General features: G+C 39.8%; 1 protein-coding gene across 1 annotated transcript in view; it reads left to right on the plus strand.

The window, feature by feature from the left end:
* Positions 1-20073, plus strand: part of fbxw8 (F-box and WD repeat domain containing 8) — a 28328-nt gene that overhangs the window by 2723 nt on the left and 5532 nt on the right. The window contains exons 3-8 of the mRNA XM_054773614.1: positions 1593-1757; positions 1931-2019; positions 3133-3290; positions 3660-3856; positions 3985-4221; positions 13670-13797. Of these exons, the coding sequence (XP_054629589.1) occupies positions 1593-1757; positions 1931-2019; positions 3133-3290; positions 3660-3856; positions 3985-4221; positions 13670-13797 (974 nt within the window). The remainder of the gene's footprint in view (positions 1-1592; positions 1758-1930; positions 2020-3132; positions 3291-3659; positions 3857-3984; positions 4222-13669; positions 13798-20073) is intronic.

A 20073-nucleotide genomic window follows, 5' to 3' on the forward strand; every position in this document is an offset into this window, starting at 1 on the left:
TTTTGTGTTCAGTTTGTGTTGTCACTGAGTAATATTAAAATTTGTTTGATAATCTGAAAGATTTAAATTTGACAAACATGCAAAAAATAAAAAAAAAATCAGAAGGGGAGCAAACACTTTTTCACACCACTGTATATGCCTCACTGGACACAAGGCAGACTCAACAAACCGAAGCGCATCAAATAACCTGGATATCCTGTCCAGTTTACAGCATACATCCGCATAATTCAAGATTCAAGAGTTTTATTGTCATATGCACAGTAAAACTGGTGGTTCTGCTATTGTTCTGTTCATTCTCCCAAAAAAGAAAGAAAGAAAAACACAACAAAATGAATAAGAACAGAACACTTAAGCAACAACACAACAACATAAGAGACATTAATACAAATAAATAAATAAATAAAGTGTGTGCGTGTGCTTCATTGAGAAGCATAATGTGGAGGACATACTTTAAAAGTCAGAACGGATACTTAAATGAACACAAAAGTTAGTCACACTGTACCCAAAACACATTTAAAATACAGTAATAAAAATATTAAGTATACTGTATTTCAATGAAACTGTAATAAAAAGGAGCATATCCTTTCATATCAAGGATATGATCCTTATCCTTGATGATGGTCGCGGCAATCCGGCGCCTTGGACGATGACCGTTTTTACTTCCATGGTGGTGGCTTTCCTTTTCCTTGGCGCACTGCCACCTGAGGAGTCTACCATATGCTTGGGAGACACGATGACGTGTAGGAGGTTGGCAAGGGCGGGCGATATCCTTCCTCAGCGTAGCTGGCTCTCGAGCAAATCTCATATTTACTAACAAAGCCGCACTGGTCAAAACTATGTTTTTACCTAATTTATGGGAGTGTGCCATAGCCATGAAATGTTGTGACTCGAAGTGTAACATGAAACATTATAAAGCGAAGACCGCCTATACTATAGAAATAATGGTTACCATTGAAAAAAATGGAAATATAAATAATCTGCTCCGGTGTCAAACTGTCATCTTTCGTCTAAATTCAAAACACCGGTACTCAGTTGATTTACATGTAATAAAGACTCTAGTCTGTGATTTAAAGATGTAATGCGAGGGTAACAGGTCTCACTTTTTCATATTGTAATTGTCATGCAAGTGTAACATAATTTAACCAATGTTAACCGACTTAGGAGGCGTCCCCGAGGAATTTGGCCATATTCCAAATTGTACCACCTGAGGAGCATGTGACTTTGGACTCAAAGATCATATTTTCAAAAATCACGTGAGATTATGGGTGTAAGACGTGCAAACAGATGCTGAGTCGTCCTTTTCAAGCCAATCCTTAGCAGGTGTGCATCTTCACAATAGCATCACTTCCTCCAACATGCAGATAGCTGAGGTCACGCCTCAGCTAACAAAGCAAGGACCCCGCTGGGATTAATAAAGTCCTCCCTCTCCAAAGAGTTTATTGCATCTCACTGTTTGGCGAGAGACGAGGGCTTGTAACGTCGCGCCGCTATTTGCGTTGCATGTCCTGGCGGCGTGAAGGTCGCGGCTTTAATAAGTATAGTTAAAGATGATGGATGGCACTTGTAAGCATATGCTCTCCTCCCCTTCCCAGGTGAGCAGGGCGTGGAGAGTCCTGGCCGAGGACAGCGTTCTGTGGTTCAGGATGTGCACGAGGGAGGGCTATCACCAGGGCGCCATTGTGTCCGACTCCCCCTGCTGGAAGAGCACGCTGCGAGACTGCAGGAACGCTGCCAAAACTGTGCGCTCCAACTGGAAGGTGGGCTCCAGTGAGACCTTGGGAAACTTTCTGTCTCCCCCCCAAGAAAACATGTAAAAACCAAGAAAAACGTGTAAAAAGTGTATAGTAAAATGTAAAAACAATAAAACAGGGCATTTACGTTACGTTGACAAGGCGCGCTTTGAATGCATTCAGTCTTTTGCTCCGTGCAGAATCGTGTTGGATCCATTAGTCAGCTGCAGTTCGAGCTGGGCAAGGTGCTGTGCGACGTCAGCTCCTGTGACAGCTACGTCTTGGCAGGGTGAGTTTATGGCCGTATGGTCACAAATAGCAGCCTCTGCTCTAATGGAGTGCACTTGGACTTTTTGTTTTTTCATTGTAATTACTATTATTTTTATTTAATTAAAACTGTAATAACGTTTTTATTTTATATTTTAATGTAATTTTACATTAATTTGATTTGAAATGTAGTTCATTTTGTATTTTACATTTAAATTGTATTTGTAATTCATTTTAAATGTAACTTTATTTTGACTTTAATTTTAATTAATGTTAAAAATTTGATTTATGCATTTATATTTAATATAAAATATGAATTATAAATCTACATTAAATTTTAATTTAATTAACTATAAAACGTAATTTTTTATTTTACGTTTTAAATTTAATTTAAAATAAAAAAATGTCAATTGTATTAAATTATTTTTTTATTTAGATTTTACTCTTATTTCTTTAACTTGAATTTTAAATAATAAATTTTATTTATACATTTAATTTATACCTTTATATTACATTTTAATGTAATCTAAAATATAATTATTTTTCATTTTAATTTAATTTTAAAATGTATACAATAATTTAATTTTTTATTGTATTTTTAATTTTAAATAAAAATTGTAGTTTTTATTCTTTTAACTTTATTTTAATTAATACATTTAATTTACATTTGTGTTTAATATAAAATATTGTAAAATTTAATTTATAAACTTATATACAATTTAAATTTAATTTCATTTAAAATATATATTTTTTTAATTTTACATTTAAATTAAATTGAATGTATTATGTATAAAATTATTTTTTTTAATTTAACATTTTCATTGTATTTTTAATTAATTTTAAATTAAATGTTTTCCTTTTTATTCTTTAAACTTTCATTTTAATTAATACATTTTATTTATCCATTTAATGTATACATATACTGTACATATAATATACAATTCTTTTCAAATTTAATGTGTGAATTTATATATAATTTAAATTAGATTTGAAATTAAACATTTTATTTGAAATGTAATTTCATTTTAGTTAGAATTTTAATTTAAAATTTAATTAAAAATATACATTTTGATTTACAATTAAATAAAAAATGTAATACAAACATTAAGATAAAACATTTTGATGTTCCTCCCAGCTACTCTTCTGGGGACGTGAGGCTGTGGGACACGCTGCACTGGGACCTGCCGTCGTCATACCTTAAGTCCAACCGGCTGTCCGCACACTCCGAGCCCAGACCTCACGTTGCTCATGTCCAGGTCAGCGGCAACGTGGCAGCTGCCGCCTACCACGATGGTACGTGTTGGTTTGGACGCGCAAAACTAGCAGCATACTGCTCAAGTTCATTAAAAAAAACTTTAATAATGATGTGGAGTGCTTCAGAAAGTGAAAGGAAATTTATTAACAAGTATATTGAGCGTTGCAGCAGCAACAGAACCAATGTTATAATAGTGTATGGATTCATTTCTCTGATGAGTTGATTGTAAACAAATTGTAAGTAAGTGTTACACGTATGACTTTTGGATAAATGTGCTGCATGCTTGACACTCATGACACGTCAAATGCAGCTACTGTCATCTTGTGGCGGTAATAAACACAAAACCTACATCAGAAGGTTGCCTACAGCCACAGCTGTTGATGCCGTTGTTTTTTTCACTGGTACAGGTTGCGTGGATGTATGGAGCACACAGACGGGCGGAGAGCCCATTTACCACTATCAGACGGCAGAGAGGAACCGGGTCTTGGCCTTGAGCCCAGATGGTTCCACCCTGGCTTCTGCCGGGGGGTCCGAGGTCCGACTGGACGGTGCTGATGATCATGGCTTGTGGAGGACGCTCGGTCTGACTCTGCTCCCCAAGACTGTAAGTCATGAAATAACCTACATGTAGGAATTCATGTTTCCCTTCACGAAGCGCAGCTCCCCAGTGCCGGCAGCACTCGTGCAGCCCAGACCAAGACGCTATCATTATGTGTGTTTTCTGTGTGGCAGGTCGAGAGCTTGATGTTGGTGCCCAGCAGGGGGCAGCGATGCAAGCTAGCCGCTGTAGCAGCTGCAGAGTGTGTGTATCTGTTGGACCTCCAGGAAAAGGTGGAGGATGAGGATGAGGAGCCAAGGGTGCTTCACTCAGTCTACGGACATCCCGTTACCTGCCTGGATGCATCCGACTCCCACGTCGCCTTTGGGGTGAAGAGCACCGGCTGGGCCATGCACGACGGAGGCAACAAGGTATGTTTAGTTTGAACATACTTGTTGAAATGTTAACGTTGCAAACCATGTTCGGTGCAGAATCGTGTTGCTTGAGCTTTGTGTACATTTGATATATGTGGCCGCCCGTTGAGGTAGCACATCATGTCCGTTTACATGGATATACATGGATATTTTATGTTTATTTTTTTGTAGTTTTTTACCAATGCAAAAAAACACAGAATAACACAAAAGCCAAGGTGACACAATTCAGATTTAATTTATATTATTTATATATATATTTTTACCAGTGCAAAAAATAAAATAAAACAGAAGCCAAAGTGAAACAGTTCAGATTTTATTTTTATTATTTATTTATTTTTTTACCAGTGGAAGAAACCCAACCAAATAACACAAAAGCCGAAGTGACACAATACAGATTTTATTACAATTTTTAATATTTTTTTTTATCAGTGCAAAACCCCCCACAAAATAACACAAAAACCAACATGATGCAATTCAGATTTTTAATTTATTTATAATTTATAAATTCGGTTTGTTGTATTTTATTTCACTTTTTTACCGGTGCAAAAAGCCTAAGTGACACAATTCAGACTTTATTTGTATTATTTTTATGTTTTTTACCAGTGGAAAAAAAACCTAACAAACTAACACAAAAGCCAAAGTGACGCATATCTTTTTTTTTTTTCTTCAAAAAGTCACTTTGGCGTTGTGTACATTCAGTATCTCTGGCGGCCCATTGAAGCAGCACACCATGTCCATCATCAAATTTGATTTTTATGATCTGAGGTTATCGGAGTCCATACGTTTTTTCTTTCTTTTTTTTTTTTTAACCTGTGCAAAAAAAACCCAAAACAAAACTCAAAGTGATACCATCCATCCATTTTCTATACCGCGGGGGCATGCTGGAGCCTATCCCAGCTGACTTCGGGCGACAGGCGGGGTACACCCTGGACTGGTCGCCAGCCAATCGCAGGGCACATATAGACAAACAACCATTCACACTCACATTCATACCTATGGACAATTTAGAGTCACCAATTAACCTCACCTGCATGTTTTTGGAATGTGGGAGGAAGCCGGAGTACCCGGAGAAAACCCACGCGCACACGGGGAGAACATGCAAACTCCACACAGGAATGCCCAAGGGAGAATCGAACGCAGGTCTTCCCGATCTCCAGGCTGTTACTGTGTTGGCCAACATGCTAACCACTAGCTAACCACCACCGTGCGGCCCCCAAAGTGATACAATTCAGATTTCTACCAGTGCAAAAATCCCTATAAAAGCCAGTGACACAATTCAAATTTCTTTTCTTTTCTTTTTTTACCAGTGCAAAAAAAACACAAATCTAAAGTAAAGCAAAAAAAAAAAAAGGTAAATTGTGCCTTTTTGGCTTTGCATACATTCGATCTATCAGTACACCATTAGATGACAGGTAGTCACGAAATATGTTCCTTTGCTACAAAATAGCAGATGATGTCATACCGTCTACTGTTGAGAGCGAGCCCATAAAGTGTCGAATCAGCATTTGCTCTCATTAGGGCTTGGCATGTGTTACAAACATAAAATGTCTCTGCGGACGGGCGGGGTGATTATTACCCTCACTGCGCCCTCGGGCCCCCTTAGAAGTGAATACCTGGCACCTGTGGGGCTATGGTCCGCAGTGCAGCTCGTGCACCTAAATAGCGCCCGGCCCTCGGTGGGCTCGGCCCTGACTAGTCGGACCAGCTAGTGTTTCCCAAGATGCATCTGTTTGCGCCGCACGATGTCTTTCCAGGGAACCTGCTTCACTCTTTATTTAGATGGTGCATGATAGGCTGCGTTCACTTGGGATGCAGAGACAGACGAGAAGACATGACATGAGGTCACATGATTTTTTTTGCGTATTTTAAAAATATATAGAAACTACTTTCCCCATAGGAAATAGAATGCAAATACAAATGGTCTGTTCCAGTGTCAAGCTGTGGCTCTCTGATGATGACGATGAAAATAAATAAATGAAAATAAAAACATAAATAATGATAATAAATAATGATAAATAAAAACTAATGTAAACATGTATTTAAATAGTTAATAAATAATAAATAGTTTAATAAAAATAATAATAACAAATAATATAATAAAGAGATATAGAAATAAATACCAACAATCATAATTATTAATAATTATAATAATATAAAGTACGTCTAAAACCAAACACACTTGTGAAGTTCATCTTTTGGATCAGGGGTGTCCAAAGTGCAGCCTGGGGGTCATTTTTGGAATACAGCTTGTTTTTTTTGATTGACCCTCTGCATATTCTAAAAATTCATTATTAAAAAGACTATTCTTAAATATTACACAGATTTTATGTCGATGTTGTGTAGTGTAGCATATATGGTACTCGCATGAGTGGCATCCTTAATGCACAAAATGTGAGTACACCCCATACATAATTTGGGCTTCCAGCTCATTAAACCCAGGAAAACAGGAATTCAAAAAATTAGAATACTGTGAAGAAATCAGCCCAAATTTTGCAGGGCATGAATGTTTTAAACTGAGTGTCACACACTAATCATCTACTAAACTAAAATCACCTGCACAGGCTTCCCCAGGTGTCATTAAATTGCTTCAGTTTGGTTCAATTGTCTCAGTTGGGTTCAATATGGGGAAGACTGCAGACATGACAACTGGCCATAAGACCATCATTGATACCCTCCATAGGATGGGTAAGCCACAAAAGTTCATAGCTAAGGAGGCTGGTTTTTCACAGAGTGCTGTGTCCAAGCATATCAATGGAAAGTCTAGAGGAAGGGCAAAATGTGGCAGGAGAAGATGCACCAGCAAAAGAGATGACCGTGGGCTTCAGCGGATTATCAAACAGGGAAGATTCAACAATCTGGCAGAGATCCAGAAAGAGTGGAATGAGGCGGGAGTCACAGCTTCAAAAACCACCACATTCAGACGCATCCGGGAGGTGGGCTACAACTGTCGGGTTCCTCGGGTCAAGCCACTTGTGAACCTGAGCCAACGTAGGAAGCATCTCCACTGGGCCAAGGAGAAGAAGGACTGGACTGTTGGCCAGTGGTCCAAGGTCCTCTTTTCCCATGAAAGTAAAGTGTGCCTTTCATTTGGGAATCAAGGTCCAAGGGTTTGGAGGAAGACGGGTGAGGAACAGAACCCAAGCTGCCTGAGGTCCAGTGTGAAATATCCACAGTCCGTCATGATTTGGGGTGCAATGTCCGGTGCAGATGTTGGTAAACTCTGCTTTCTTAAATCCAAGGTCACCGCAACAGTCTACCAGAATGTTTTAGAGGACTTCATGATTCCTTCTGCTGAGGATCTGTATGGAGATGCAGATTTCATCTTCCAGCAGGACCTGGCCCCTGCCCATACCGCCAGAAGCACCAAAACCTGGTTTGATGCCCATGCCATCACAGTGCTTGACTGGCCAGCCAACTCACCGGACCTAAACCCCATTGAGAATCTATGGGGTATTCTCAAGAGGAAAATGAGGGGCACCAGACCCAACAACAAAGAAGAGCTGACAGCAAGCATCAAGGAAATCTGGGCTTCCATAACTCCCAGGCAATGCCACAGGCTGATTGCTTCAATGCCACGTGGCATCGAGGCAGTGATTAAGGCAAAGGGATTCCCAAGCAAGTATTGAAGATTGACATATCGTTTTGAAAGTACCATATTTTGATTGATTTGATGTGATCCTAATTTCTTTCTTTTTTTTCCTGCAAAAACTGAGAAGTAAATGGTGATTTCTTCACAGTATTCAAATTTTTTGAATTCTTGTTTTTGTGGGTTTTATGAGCTGGAAGCCCAAATTACGTAAAAATAAACAAATAAACACTTGAAATTGTTTAAATTGTGGGCCCTGAATCTATAATCTATGAAAGTTTAACTTTTTGAATGGAATTATGGAAATTAAACAACTTTTCCATGACATTCAAATTTTTTGGAAAGGGTCTGTATGTATATATATATATATATATATATATATATATATATATATATTCTAAATCAAACCATCAACTGATACATAACCATGTCAAATGATTAGTCCTACCCTAAAAGTATTTTGCACGCACAATTTCATTTTTTATTGGATTTTATATGAATTTGACTCTTGAGAAATTGAAGTTTATAGCTTTTGATACGATGTACTCGCATTATCATGCCATATAATTAGTGGGGGAAAAATGGTCTCAAAAAATGTTGTCAACAATATCGCTTATCGACAATCATTTGAAGGACAATTATCGTCCAGCAAAACACACAACCGTTTCCCAAAGTGCGAGGAACAAAAGTGAGTACAGTAATCCCTCTTTTATCGCGGGTACTTGATTCCAGACCTGACCGTGATAAGTGAATTTCCGCAAAATAGGATTCCTTATTTATAAATTGAATATTTTATACATTATTAAAGACATTATTCGAGACATTATTAGAGACATTGTTATTAGAGACCTCTAGACATGAAATAACACCCCCATAGTCACCTTTATGCTAGACATAAGAAGAGAAAATCAGCCGTTTAAGACACAAATAAGACTAGTGCTTGTGTATGTTGCTATAAATGTGTTCCCTATAGGGGAGCTGAGTGGCTGGTGGACAGGAAGCGACGTTGGGGATTCAGAGTTGAGTTTTAGCTTGCAGTGGGCTATGGCCACAGCCGTAGCTCGTGTGTGTTTTTATTAGGTGGTTTTGTGCCTGTGGTGAGATCATTCAAATCTGCAATAAAAGCCTGTTGTTCCAACAATCAAATCTGGTGCATGTGTGTTTCACTGAACATTACAGTAACATTACGGACACCTGGTGACCAGTGTACAATACTACATATCGTCACAACGTGCTTGAAAATGCTTTATGTAGACAAAAAATACATAAAATTTGTTTCAGTACGTATGTTTCTTGACTTATAATAGGCCCTATTCAACCACAAAACAGCATGATTTATTAATTAATTTATTTTTGCAACTGCAAAATGACCAAATTGAGCCCAAAATGTCAATATTTTGGTAATTGTGGATTTCTATGATATGCTGCGATCTATTGACTAACGTCATAGTCCTTTTTAAATAACTTTTCCCTCGTGCAATTTCTGAAAAAACTGAGATTTTAAGCTATTTCACCTCCCCTCCATCACATTTGTTCATACTAAATGGACAAGAATGGGAGATATTTCAGAATAAAAAGACTCTGTGGAAAGTGTAATGAATAATCAAAAACAGCAGGCGTTTATACCGTCTGTGTTGCTGTCCAAATCCTATCAAGCTGTCACTTCCAAGTCTGCTGCCGTTTGGGCTTCTTTGCCCTCGGGTGGTGCACAATTAAAGCTGTGTTGGCCCAAATAAGCAACACACACACACACACACACACACACACACACTCACACACACTGCTGGCTCCCTCTGGAGGTTTACATCATTCCTTTTTTATTCTCCCCCTCCCCTCACTCACTTGAAACGTCCTTATCACCGCTCCTGTCCGTCTGTCTCTGTCCCTCCACTCATTTTGCTCACGTTTTTTAATGATTTCATTATAAAGACAATTTGGCTTGGCACTCTGGCCGGTGTTTCTCATTTGCTGGTGAAAACATCAGCCACTAATTGCCCAATTAGACGGGCTGCCGATGACATCATTGTTTCTTGCATGAAGGGAGTTTGCTGCTCCCCCGGAGGTGGCAGAGAAATTGTAGTGCTCCCGCCGAGTGTTAAAGGTACAAAGAACCGGAATGGAAGTTTGCTTGTAAAACGTTGTACAGCGGAAACGCAATCCCTTAATCGCTGATCTGAGCGTAATCTGTTCAAAATGTCACCATTTGCTGTCAAATCAATGTTTAAAGTTTGACATTATTAACTGTCATAAGCTGTCAAAAGAAGTTAAGCACCTTTTAATGGAAAAACACAACAAAACCTAAAAAGTGAGTGCCTCCCCTCACATTTCTGCAAATACACCCATGATCAAAATGTTAAGACCAGTTGAAAAATTGCAAGAATTTACATTTGCACTGCTGGATCTGCAGGAGCAACCAGTCCAGGGTGTACCCCGCCTGTCGCCCGAAGTCAGCTGGGATAGGCTCTAGCATACCCCCGCGACCCTAATAAGGATAAGCGGCATAGAAGATTGATGGATGGCTTTTAACTCATTCAGTACCAAAACGTATTTATGTGTTTTTATATTCCCAAACGCCCGAACCCAGCAACATATTTACACGTCTTTTACGCTTTTTGAGCAACAGGCAAAAATAGCTGATGATGAAACTCTGCATTAATGCATTACCATTTCAGAGCACTTTTAAACCATAAAAACGGCCACAAGATGGCAGAAGTGCATTTGATAAGAGTTCGGCAGGGTCATGTCAATGGAAGAACCACACAAGACAGGAAGAAGGAAGTGAGAGAGCGTGGGAAGTGTAGCGTGCAGAAGGTTACGCATTGTAGGGAAATTTTAATGCATGCGCACACACACACATGCACACACAGAGTTCAGTTGCAAATGTGAATATAAATAGTTCATGGTGTTATATTGATAAATAAATTGTTATTTTGATATAAAATAACCCATTTTTTGTGTTGTTTATGCTGGTATAGTTGTTTAGATATTCCAGCTGTCATAAAAGCAAAAAATATTTGTGTCAAAGTGAAAGTTATGCTTGAAATGTATCTCTTCACAAAAAGCTGTTTGTCTCCCGTTTTTAGTTGGGAACTGATATTTTCTTTCTACTATTGATTAATAAAAAAGGTAAAAAGGTAGAAACAAAGATTTTTTTCTTATGAAAGATGGGAGTGTAATCTTTCTTTTGGTAGGTTCCATGTTTATATAGCTAGAGAACATAATATTCTGTGTGCCTTGGAAGATCAGTCAAAATCGATTAAAATGGACGGTACTGGAGGGGATGTATTTGGAAAAATGGCTGGGAGTGAACAAGTTAAAGGGGTTCTAAATAAAGCTTTAAAATGCAAGAAGAGGAAATGGGAGGGAGACTAAAAAAAGTTGGAGTAAGCCATTTATTGCAAACAAGCATTAAAGTGAAATACGTTGTTCATCAGCTAATCAAAAGTTTAAGATCATAGCTCCAAAAACCTTGAATCCCCCCTAAAATAGAAATAAAATGTTCAAAAAATTGAGTAGCTGCCAGTGTTTCCAGGAGGCTAGTGGGAATGTTGCTCCAGGTGGTGAAGATGGCTTCACGGAGGGCATCCACTGACTGGAACTGATTCCCATTTTTGTAAACTTCTCTTGCCATCCATTCCCAAATGTTCTCAGTTGCATTTAAATTAGGGGAACTTTGTGACGTCCAGCATTGTCCTGTTGAAAAAGCCAGTCATTACCACACAGACGAGGGCCTTCAGCCATGACGGATGCCCCCTGAAACATCTCCACATACCCACCTGCCATTTGACGCCCCTGCACAACTTGAATAAGGGATGCCCCTTGCAGCATCTCCACATAGCCATTTGCCATTTGACGCCCCTGCGCAACCCAAAGTTCCATTGTTCCACTAAAGGATCATGATGGCGTCCCCTCCAGTGTGAAAAACATCTCAGGTGGGATCTCCTTGTCATGCTAGTAATGTTGGAAGCCATTAGGGCCGTCAAGCTTCCATTTTTTCTCATCAGAGAATAAAACTTTCTTCCACCTTTCAATGTCCCATGTTTGGTGCTCTCCTGCAAATTCCAAACAGGCAATTTTCTGGCATTGAAGGCGACGAGGCCCTTAAAGAGGTTTTTTCTGATTAAAAGCCTTCTCTGACAGATGGCGTCTGATGGTTATTGGACTAGACTCAGCACCAGTAACAACCTTCATTTGGGGCGAGGATGGCCCATGTCTTGACGGACAGCCAATGGTATCCTCTGGCTCAGGGCCAGTGAAACTGTTTGGGTCTACCACTTGACTTTTTTGTTCCATAACAGGATCTTTAAAGAAGCTTCAAACTGACTGTCTTACTGCATCCAACCTCTGCAGCAATGGCACGCCGCAAGAGACTGTGCTTATGCAGTTCAACAATCGCACCGCGTTCAAAGACAGAGAAAGCTTTTTTTCTTTAGCCATCAAGAGATCATGACTGTGTAAATACCTGACACTAAATCACACTGAATACACATTTTCGGATGGTAGGCTATGGTATTAAAGTTTTGATCAGCTGACCATCCTATTTCACTTTAATGCATGTTAGGTATAAATTGCGTACTCAAAACATTTTTTGTCTCACTCCCATTTTTTCTTTTTGTATTTTGAAGTTCTACTAAGAACCTCCTTAAGATCCAACAGTGCAAAATGTAAATTCCTGGAATTTTCAACTGGTCTTTTTGATCAGGAGTGTACTTTGTTTTTCCATTGAAGAAATGACATTTTGATACAAAGTAAAGTAGTCAGTCTGCAGCTTGTATGACACCCCCCCCCCCCCCCCCCCCCCCCCCCCCCCCAAAATAACTTGGGCATTCAAGGTCTAAACCACAGGCAACAAACGTGAAATCACCCCTGAATGAAAATGATTAAATTGGGCCCAAAGTGTGGCAGTGTTGGAAATGATGGACCAATTTTTCACATTTTGACTTGGGAGTGTACAGTGGATCCCCGCACATCTGCAATTCAGCATTCACAAGCCTGCAAAATTGCAGATTGTTTTTTTTTATTATTTAAAACATATGTATTTTATATAGATTTAATTTTATATATTTTTATATTTTATAGTTACATTTTTTTAAATATAGTTTTTTAAATTTTATCTTAATATGTTTTTATATACAGTATACAGTCGTATCATTGGTAAGACACTAGCTAAGCAGGAAGTACCTTACAGAACAGGAAGTAAAAGAACAACCAGGAAATCTCCCAATGCTAATGTGTGTGAATTTATATTATGTCTTATTTACTCTTATTATATCTACTATATTGGGTAATAGTAGTGTAAAGGTGACTATAGTGGTGTTATTTTATGTCTAGAGGGCTCTAATAATAATAAAAAAAATACCTGTATTTAGGTGTTGTTAAACTGGTTTTCTATGCCTTAACTATGAAAATATTCCATTTACAAATAACACATCATTTACAAGTAACACATCTCACATTGCAGAAAACACATCTTATTCACCCTACGTCAGTAATAAATTACAAATACGTGACAATGCAGGTCAAATATACAGGATGCATGTACACTGTTCAAAAAAAAAAAAAAAGCCAACAATTTTTACGTGTTTGTTTTTATGCTTCACTGTATGTTTTTTCAGCGGACCTTGAACGCACCACAGAGTTGCAAAAGTGAAGGTTATGTATAACTTTGACACCATGTCTCCGATTTCATCTGTACCTGTACATTTTATACTTTAATTAACTGTGTGAGCTCTCTTTTATTGCAAATGTTGAGCGAAGATCGTAGCTTACAAAGCTTCCATGTATTGCCATTAGGGGGCATATTTGCATATTGAAGACTGTACCCTGCGCTAATACGCCATACGTCTCCTCACCTTCCAGATCCACATCTACAGTGTGGAGACGGGCAAGCCGGCGACGTGCGTCGGCAACTCGCCCGGAGATTTCACCTGCATCAACCTGCTAGACGGCCCCGCCCACCTGCTGGCGTGCGGCAACAAAGACAGGAGGTGAGGTCTGTTGTCGTACAACCGCAGCACAGAGCTTGTGCGACACGCGCACTTTGCAGGCGTAGGAGGAATAGGTGCATAAAATAGGCATTGCGGTTGGAGGGTGCTGCAGACAAAGACGAGACACTGGCGGGTGTTTGTACACAGCTAACGGCTTCTATTTACCCCCTGCCCCCCGAATCCATCTGGATCTCAAGTAGTTGGCTCGGAGAACGCGGCAGGCTATGCCGCATTGTTTGCCCGGTGTTTTGTCTCTCTTCTCACCAGTTATGATGCCTAGCGACCACACCGACACAAAAAACCCCTTAAAGACCTGTTTTTGTCAAGAGGAGATGAAGCAACCAATGAAAATATTCTGAAAGCACTTCAAATGTTTGTTTTCCTGCATCTTTCTGACACAGTTTTTATTAGAGACAAAGAAAGAAGGAAAATTAGCCCGTAAGGATAGCGTATAGCCATTGGAGCTTTTCCAACATTTTATGACATCTCATCTGACAGTTTTCTAGAACTTGAAAATTCCTGCCCTGACAGGTCAACATTTGCACGACATCACAGTGGAACCCCGACGTCAGGACACACTCGGACCCCAGATTTGTCTGGGATTTTAAAGCGATGACTGCTTCATGCGTGACGTTTGAGACATATCTTTCTAGTCAATTTTTGAAAGCTGATTTGCAGGATTTAAATGTAACTCCATCAATATAACATTCCAAGTGTTGAAAAGTACAGTAGTGTGAAAAAGTGTTTGCCCCTTCCTGATTTCTTTTTTTTTTTTGGCATGTCTGTCACACTTAAATATTTGAGATCAGAACTTTTGTCTCGTCAGACGACAGAGTATTTTCCCAAAGGTCTTGGGGGACATCAAGATGTTTCCTGGTATGAAACATACAATTGATGCATACAAACAACAATTGATGCAGGTGCAGGCCATTTTTGGCCAGCATCTTTCTTATGGTGAAGTCATGAACACTGACCTTAACTGAGGCAAGTGAGGCCTGCAGTTCTTTGGATGTTTTTGTGGGGTCTTTTGTGACCTCTTGCATGAGTTGTTGCTGCGCTCTTGGGGTCATTTTGGTTGGGCGGCCACTCCTGGGAAGGTTCACCACTGTTCCATGTTTTGGCCATTTGTGGATAATGGCTCTCACTGTGGTTCGCTGGAGTCCCAAAGCTTTCCCAAAGCTTTCTTCAACTTCTTGTAATTATGACTTTATTCCCATAATATTTTGACTTTATTCTCATAACTTTGGAACTTTTTCCACAATCTAATTTTCCACAATTTACAGCTTCATTTGTTGTTTTATTTCTCATATTGGGCCGCACAGTGGATGAGTGGTTAGCATTTTGGCCACACAGTCAGGAGATCGGGAAGACCCGGGTTTGAATCTCTGTGTGGAGTTTGCATGTTCTCCCCGTGTGCGCGTGGGTTTTCTCCGGGTACTCCGGCTTCCTCCCACATTCCAAAAACATGCATGTTAGCTTCATTGGTGACTCTAAATTGTCCATAGGTATGAATGTGAGTGTGAATGCTTGTTTGTCTATATGTGCCCTGCCATTGGCTGGCGACCAGTTCAGGGTGGACCCCACCTCTCGCCCGAAGTCAGATGGGATAGGCTCCAGCATACCCCGCGACCCTAATTAGGAACTAGAAAATTAATGGATGAATGGATGAATTTCTCATATTAAAAAAAAACAACTTAAAATTTGTTTTTTTTTTGGTAATATTTGAACTCTATGCTACGACAGTGACATTTTTACTCATCTTACGAGTTCATATTCTGACTTTATTATTGTAACAGAATAACTTTTTGTGCAACATAAGTTTATTTTGTTTTGTTTGTTTGTCATAATATTATGGATTAATTTTTGTAATTTTTTTTCTTTCATACAGGGGTGTCAAACTCAATCGCACAGGGGACAAAAATTCAAAACCTCCTTGTAGTACATTACCCCCCCCACTATAAACCCCAACTTTTTATCTTTCTTAATATTTATCCTGACATTTTCAACACTTATATAATTCAGCATATTGAAAGTATTAAAAACTTGAATACCTTCTTGTGGTTTTAACAACATAATTGGCATCATCAGTGCGCACACACAGATGCTCGTGTGAAGTTGCCAACATGAGAGGACGTGTCCCAATAATCCAGGCTGAAAAAATAGTCGTTAGTATGGTCAGATTCTGAGAAAATGTGTCATTGGCAGTGATGACTAGATAAGTAAGCAGCCTACACGCCTTTTATCCCGGTTCCCCTCGCGCCCATTTCTGGGAGTGGAATGTACCAACATAATGCACCCCTGTGGTTGCATTTTTAGGTTGGGACAAAATGCACATGATAGCTGGTGGATATGTCTTTATGTTGACATACATTTTTTTAAAACGTCACTTGTAAGGATGGACATTTTTTTTTTTACATTGGAGTTGGAGAAATGTGCATTTTTTCCTGTTTGTTCATTCCTGCTTGAAATTTCTACTTTACGACTATGGTTGACTGTCTTATGCCTCTTTAAGGTGTTATTTTGTACAGACGAGCTGTAATAGTTGCAGTGCTGCCATTTTTAGTCGAGTGCAGTTCAATTATTTTGACTTTGCTCTGAATCTGGCAACGTTATTAATAATGGTTGTGAATTTCATGCTGTATGCAATTTGTGTCCACTTTTAAAATAGTTGTTTATACCGGAGGAAACACTTAATTACCGTGCGCAGATCGCTGTAAGGTCCTCGAGGCGGGCCGACTCAGTGTTCTGTGGGCCGGATGAAATTGCATCGCACGCAGGATTTGACACATATTTGTTTGACACACCTGCTTTAATACTTCAACGTTAAGTTACTAAAATCATACCATTTTTCATCATTCTCATGAAAATACTTTTTCTTGTTAGACTACAACTTTTTTCCCTTAATATTTTGACTTTGCTCTTTTACAGTTACTGCAGATTTTTAAATTTTTGTTGCGTGTCTTCTTGAATAATATTTTTAGAATGCGCTACGGGCCAATACCGCAAATGGCCACCGGGAAGAGCCTTCTCAAGTGTCACACAAGCGTTAAAAGAAGTGAAGCACTGCTTTGAAGGTGGGTCTGTCGCTAGTTCGTGCTATTTTTGGCGCGTGGAAGAGAGGAGAAGCTGTCAGGAGTTTTTGACGAGCAGTGCCCTCGCACTCCTCCTGATTAACGAAGAGCAGTCTGGCCGCTGACGTCCCGCTAAAGACAAAAGCCGCCTCCGGCGTGAGATTGATGGATCCTCGCGCTCTGCCAGCGTTCATTGTCCGGCCGTACGCCTCCATCACCGTAACGCCGCAGACAGCGAGCCCCGCCGAGCCCGTTTTGGACGCGTAACTCTGATTGTGTTAAACGTCGCCTGGTATTGAAAACCTGCCTCGGGGCCCCCAAAGTAAATGTGATTATGCTAATGAACTCCTGGAAGGCGTTTGCGAAGGGGATGCTTTTAGCTGTAATGAAGCCACGGTGTCAACAGATGGAGCTGCCGGTCCCTCGGGCTCGCCAGCGCCGTCCCGCTCATGTGACCTCTGATTGGCTCTGAGATGATTAATCATGGAGGAGCACTTAGCTCCGAGCAGCGTCGCCAAATGACTTTTAATCAGGATGATTACTAAGATAAGCGAGTAAAAAGTAGGAAAACAAAGAAGTACAGCAATAAAAAACTTGCTGGGTGTGTTGATGGACATGAGATGAGTGGTAGAACTACGGAACATTGATAGCAAGTACAGCGCTCCCTCGCCACATCGCGGTCCACCTTTCACAGATTTTGCACGTTTTTTTTTTAACAGTATATGAACCCGCATTGTGTTGTGCGTCCTTGTGTTGTATTAGAGGGATCTACTGGTGCTCTGTTGCATGTGCCTGTTATTGTGTTTACCACTGCTACCAGTAGAGGGTGTGAGGGTGAGAGACTGTCCAGAGCCACAACAGTCCTGATTGTCCAAGGGAGAACCCGCCCATTGTGTTCTGCGTTCCGATTGGCTGTAGACAGTTGTCAATCAATCTCCTTTATGCAGGACTGCCTGCTAGCGATCATACATGCTGGATGAAGGCAGAAGTTACGCGGCTGTAGGGCACCTGGCATACTGTACACGAATCTTTGGTTCATGGAGGACGACGAGGAGGAATATGTTTTTAACTAGGATGCTAAAATGCTACAGCCTAATGGGTGCCACACATGGGGGGCGACATCACCTCTATTCCAGTCGGAGGGGGGGGGAGGGAGTAGTACTTGCCGTTCCCGGACCTATTATCGGGTAAGTTTACAGTTTAGTTTTAATTTACACGGACATTTATGGAAGTTTGTTGTTTGTCGCCTCCCGTGTGTGGCACCCATAACGGCGCCAGGATGAGCCATGATCAGAGGAGTGAAATATGCGTGAGTCACTTCATTTCTTGTGTCCACTCTCGTAAGTTTATCATTAAAATCCAAATGTGTTTTAAACAAGAGAGAAATGTGATCAAATGTTAATGCCTGTCTGAGAAAAGTGTATAAAGTGTATGGTGAGGGGTTGTACAGCCTTAAAACACACACTAAGTCCCCTACTAACGAACATCCGACGTGCGAACATTCGGAGATATGAACACAAGCCGATTGGTTTATTTTTTCATGTGTTTTGCCTCATAAGTCCATATTTAAACTGCTACATGCTTGACCAGCAGAGGGCACTGTGACACTGCTAATGGGACCAACAGATACAGGAAGACCACCCTGACAGATTGTGTGATTAAAGTTGATGAAGAGTTAATAGGCCTGCTTAATTCTACACCACCCACAGAACACTACCTCTTTTAGAAGAGTCTAACGACAACGATCAATATCCTTTTTTTCAATATCTCCTCCTCCTCCACCACAACGACGTATGCTCGACCACTCCTCTTCAAAGGTAAATAACATTTATCATTACGTATTATTATATCACTTTTATTATTGTTTTTTTCATTAATTATCCTGGTTTAATATTACTACTGCATCCAAACTCATATTTACATACATACACATATACTGTATATGTATACACGTACATGTAGTACCTATATCATTGGTAATACTACCTTTTCACCTACTTAAGAACAATTCAACATAAGAACGGTCGTCTGGAACCAATTGTGTTCGTAAGTTGGGGACGTAGTGTATATAATAATGGTACAAAAATATAGTTGGCTACTTCACGGATTTCACTTACTGCGTGCTATTTTGGGAACCAGTCCCGAGCGATAAACAAGGGAACACTGTACATCAAATGTGTCTGGTAAATTTTAAAAGTAGCGTCTTTCAAATGAAGCACAGTGAGTGCACTCACCTCAAATGACAAAAGTATCAAAATATTGATATTTTCATTTAAGAATCCACTTTAAAGCATAGAAATCTATTATCAGAGGTAACGCTATTTTAGTATCGTCCGCACAAAACAACTATAGCTGTCTGCCTTGGATCGGTACTGCATGGCTGAATGCCAAAACACAAAGGTCATAATGTAGACTATTTAGTGCTATCTTGCTAGATGCTAGCAAATTTACTCATGTCTAAATGCAAATACACACATGGCATAATGTAGGGACACTACAAACTGCCTTGGCCCTTTCGGTACTTAGTGCTATCTTACTAAGTGCAAGCATGCTAACTTTTAGCATGGTAGCATTTTAGCTAATTTAGTAATGTCTAAATGCAATACACACACGGCATGATATAGGGACACTATAGAACTAACTGCTTTGGCACTTTTGGTGCTTGGTGCTATCTTACTAGGTGCTAGTATGCTAACTGTTAGCGTTTCTGCTATTTTATTGATGTCGCAGTGCAAACACATACAAGACATGATGTAAGGACACTATAGAACTGCCCTGGCACTTTCGCTACATAGCATGCTAACTATCAGCATGGTCGCATTTTAGCTAATTTAGTAATGTTTAAATGTAAATACACACACAGCAGGATGTAGGGACACTGTAGAACTCACTGCTTTGGCACTTTCGGAGCTTGGTGCTATCTTACTAGGTGCGAGCATGCTAACTGGTAGCATTTTAGCTTTTTTGCTATTTTATTGTTGTCAAAATGCAAAAACATACATGACATGATGTAAGGACACTATAGAACTGCTGTGGCACTTTCACTACATAACATGCTAACTGTTGGCATGGTAGCATTTTAGGTAATTAATAATGTCTAAATGCAAATACACGTGGCATTTGTAGGGACACTATAGAACTAACTGCTTTGGCACCTTCAGTACTCAGTCCTGTCTTCTGATGTGCTAGCATGCTAACTGTTAGC

Source organism: Dunckerocampus dactyliophorus, chromosome 4 (assembly GCF_027744805.1).
Source record: "Dunckerocampus dactyliophorus isolate RoL2022-P2 chromosome 4, RoL_Ddac_1.1, whole genome shotgun sequence".
Lineage (NCBI taxonomy): Eukaryota > Metazoa > Chordata > Actinopteri > Syngnathiformes > Syngnathidae > Dunckerocampus > Dunckerocampus dactyliophorus.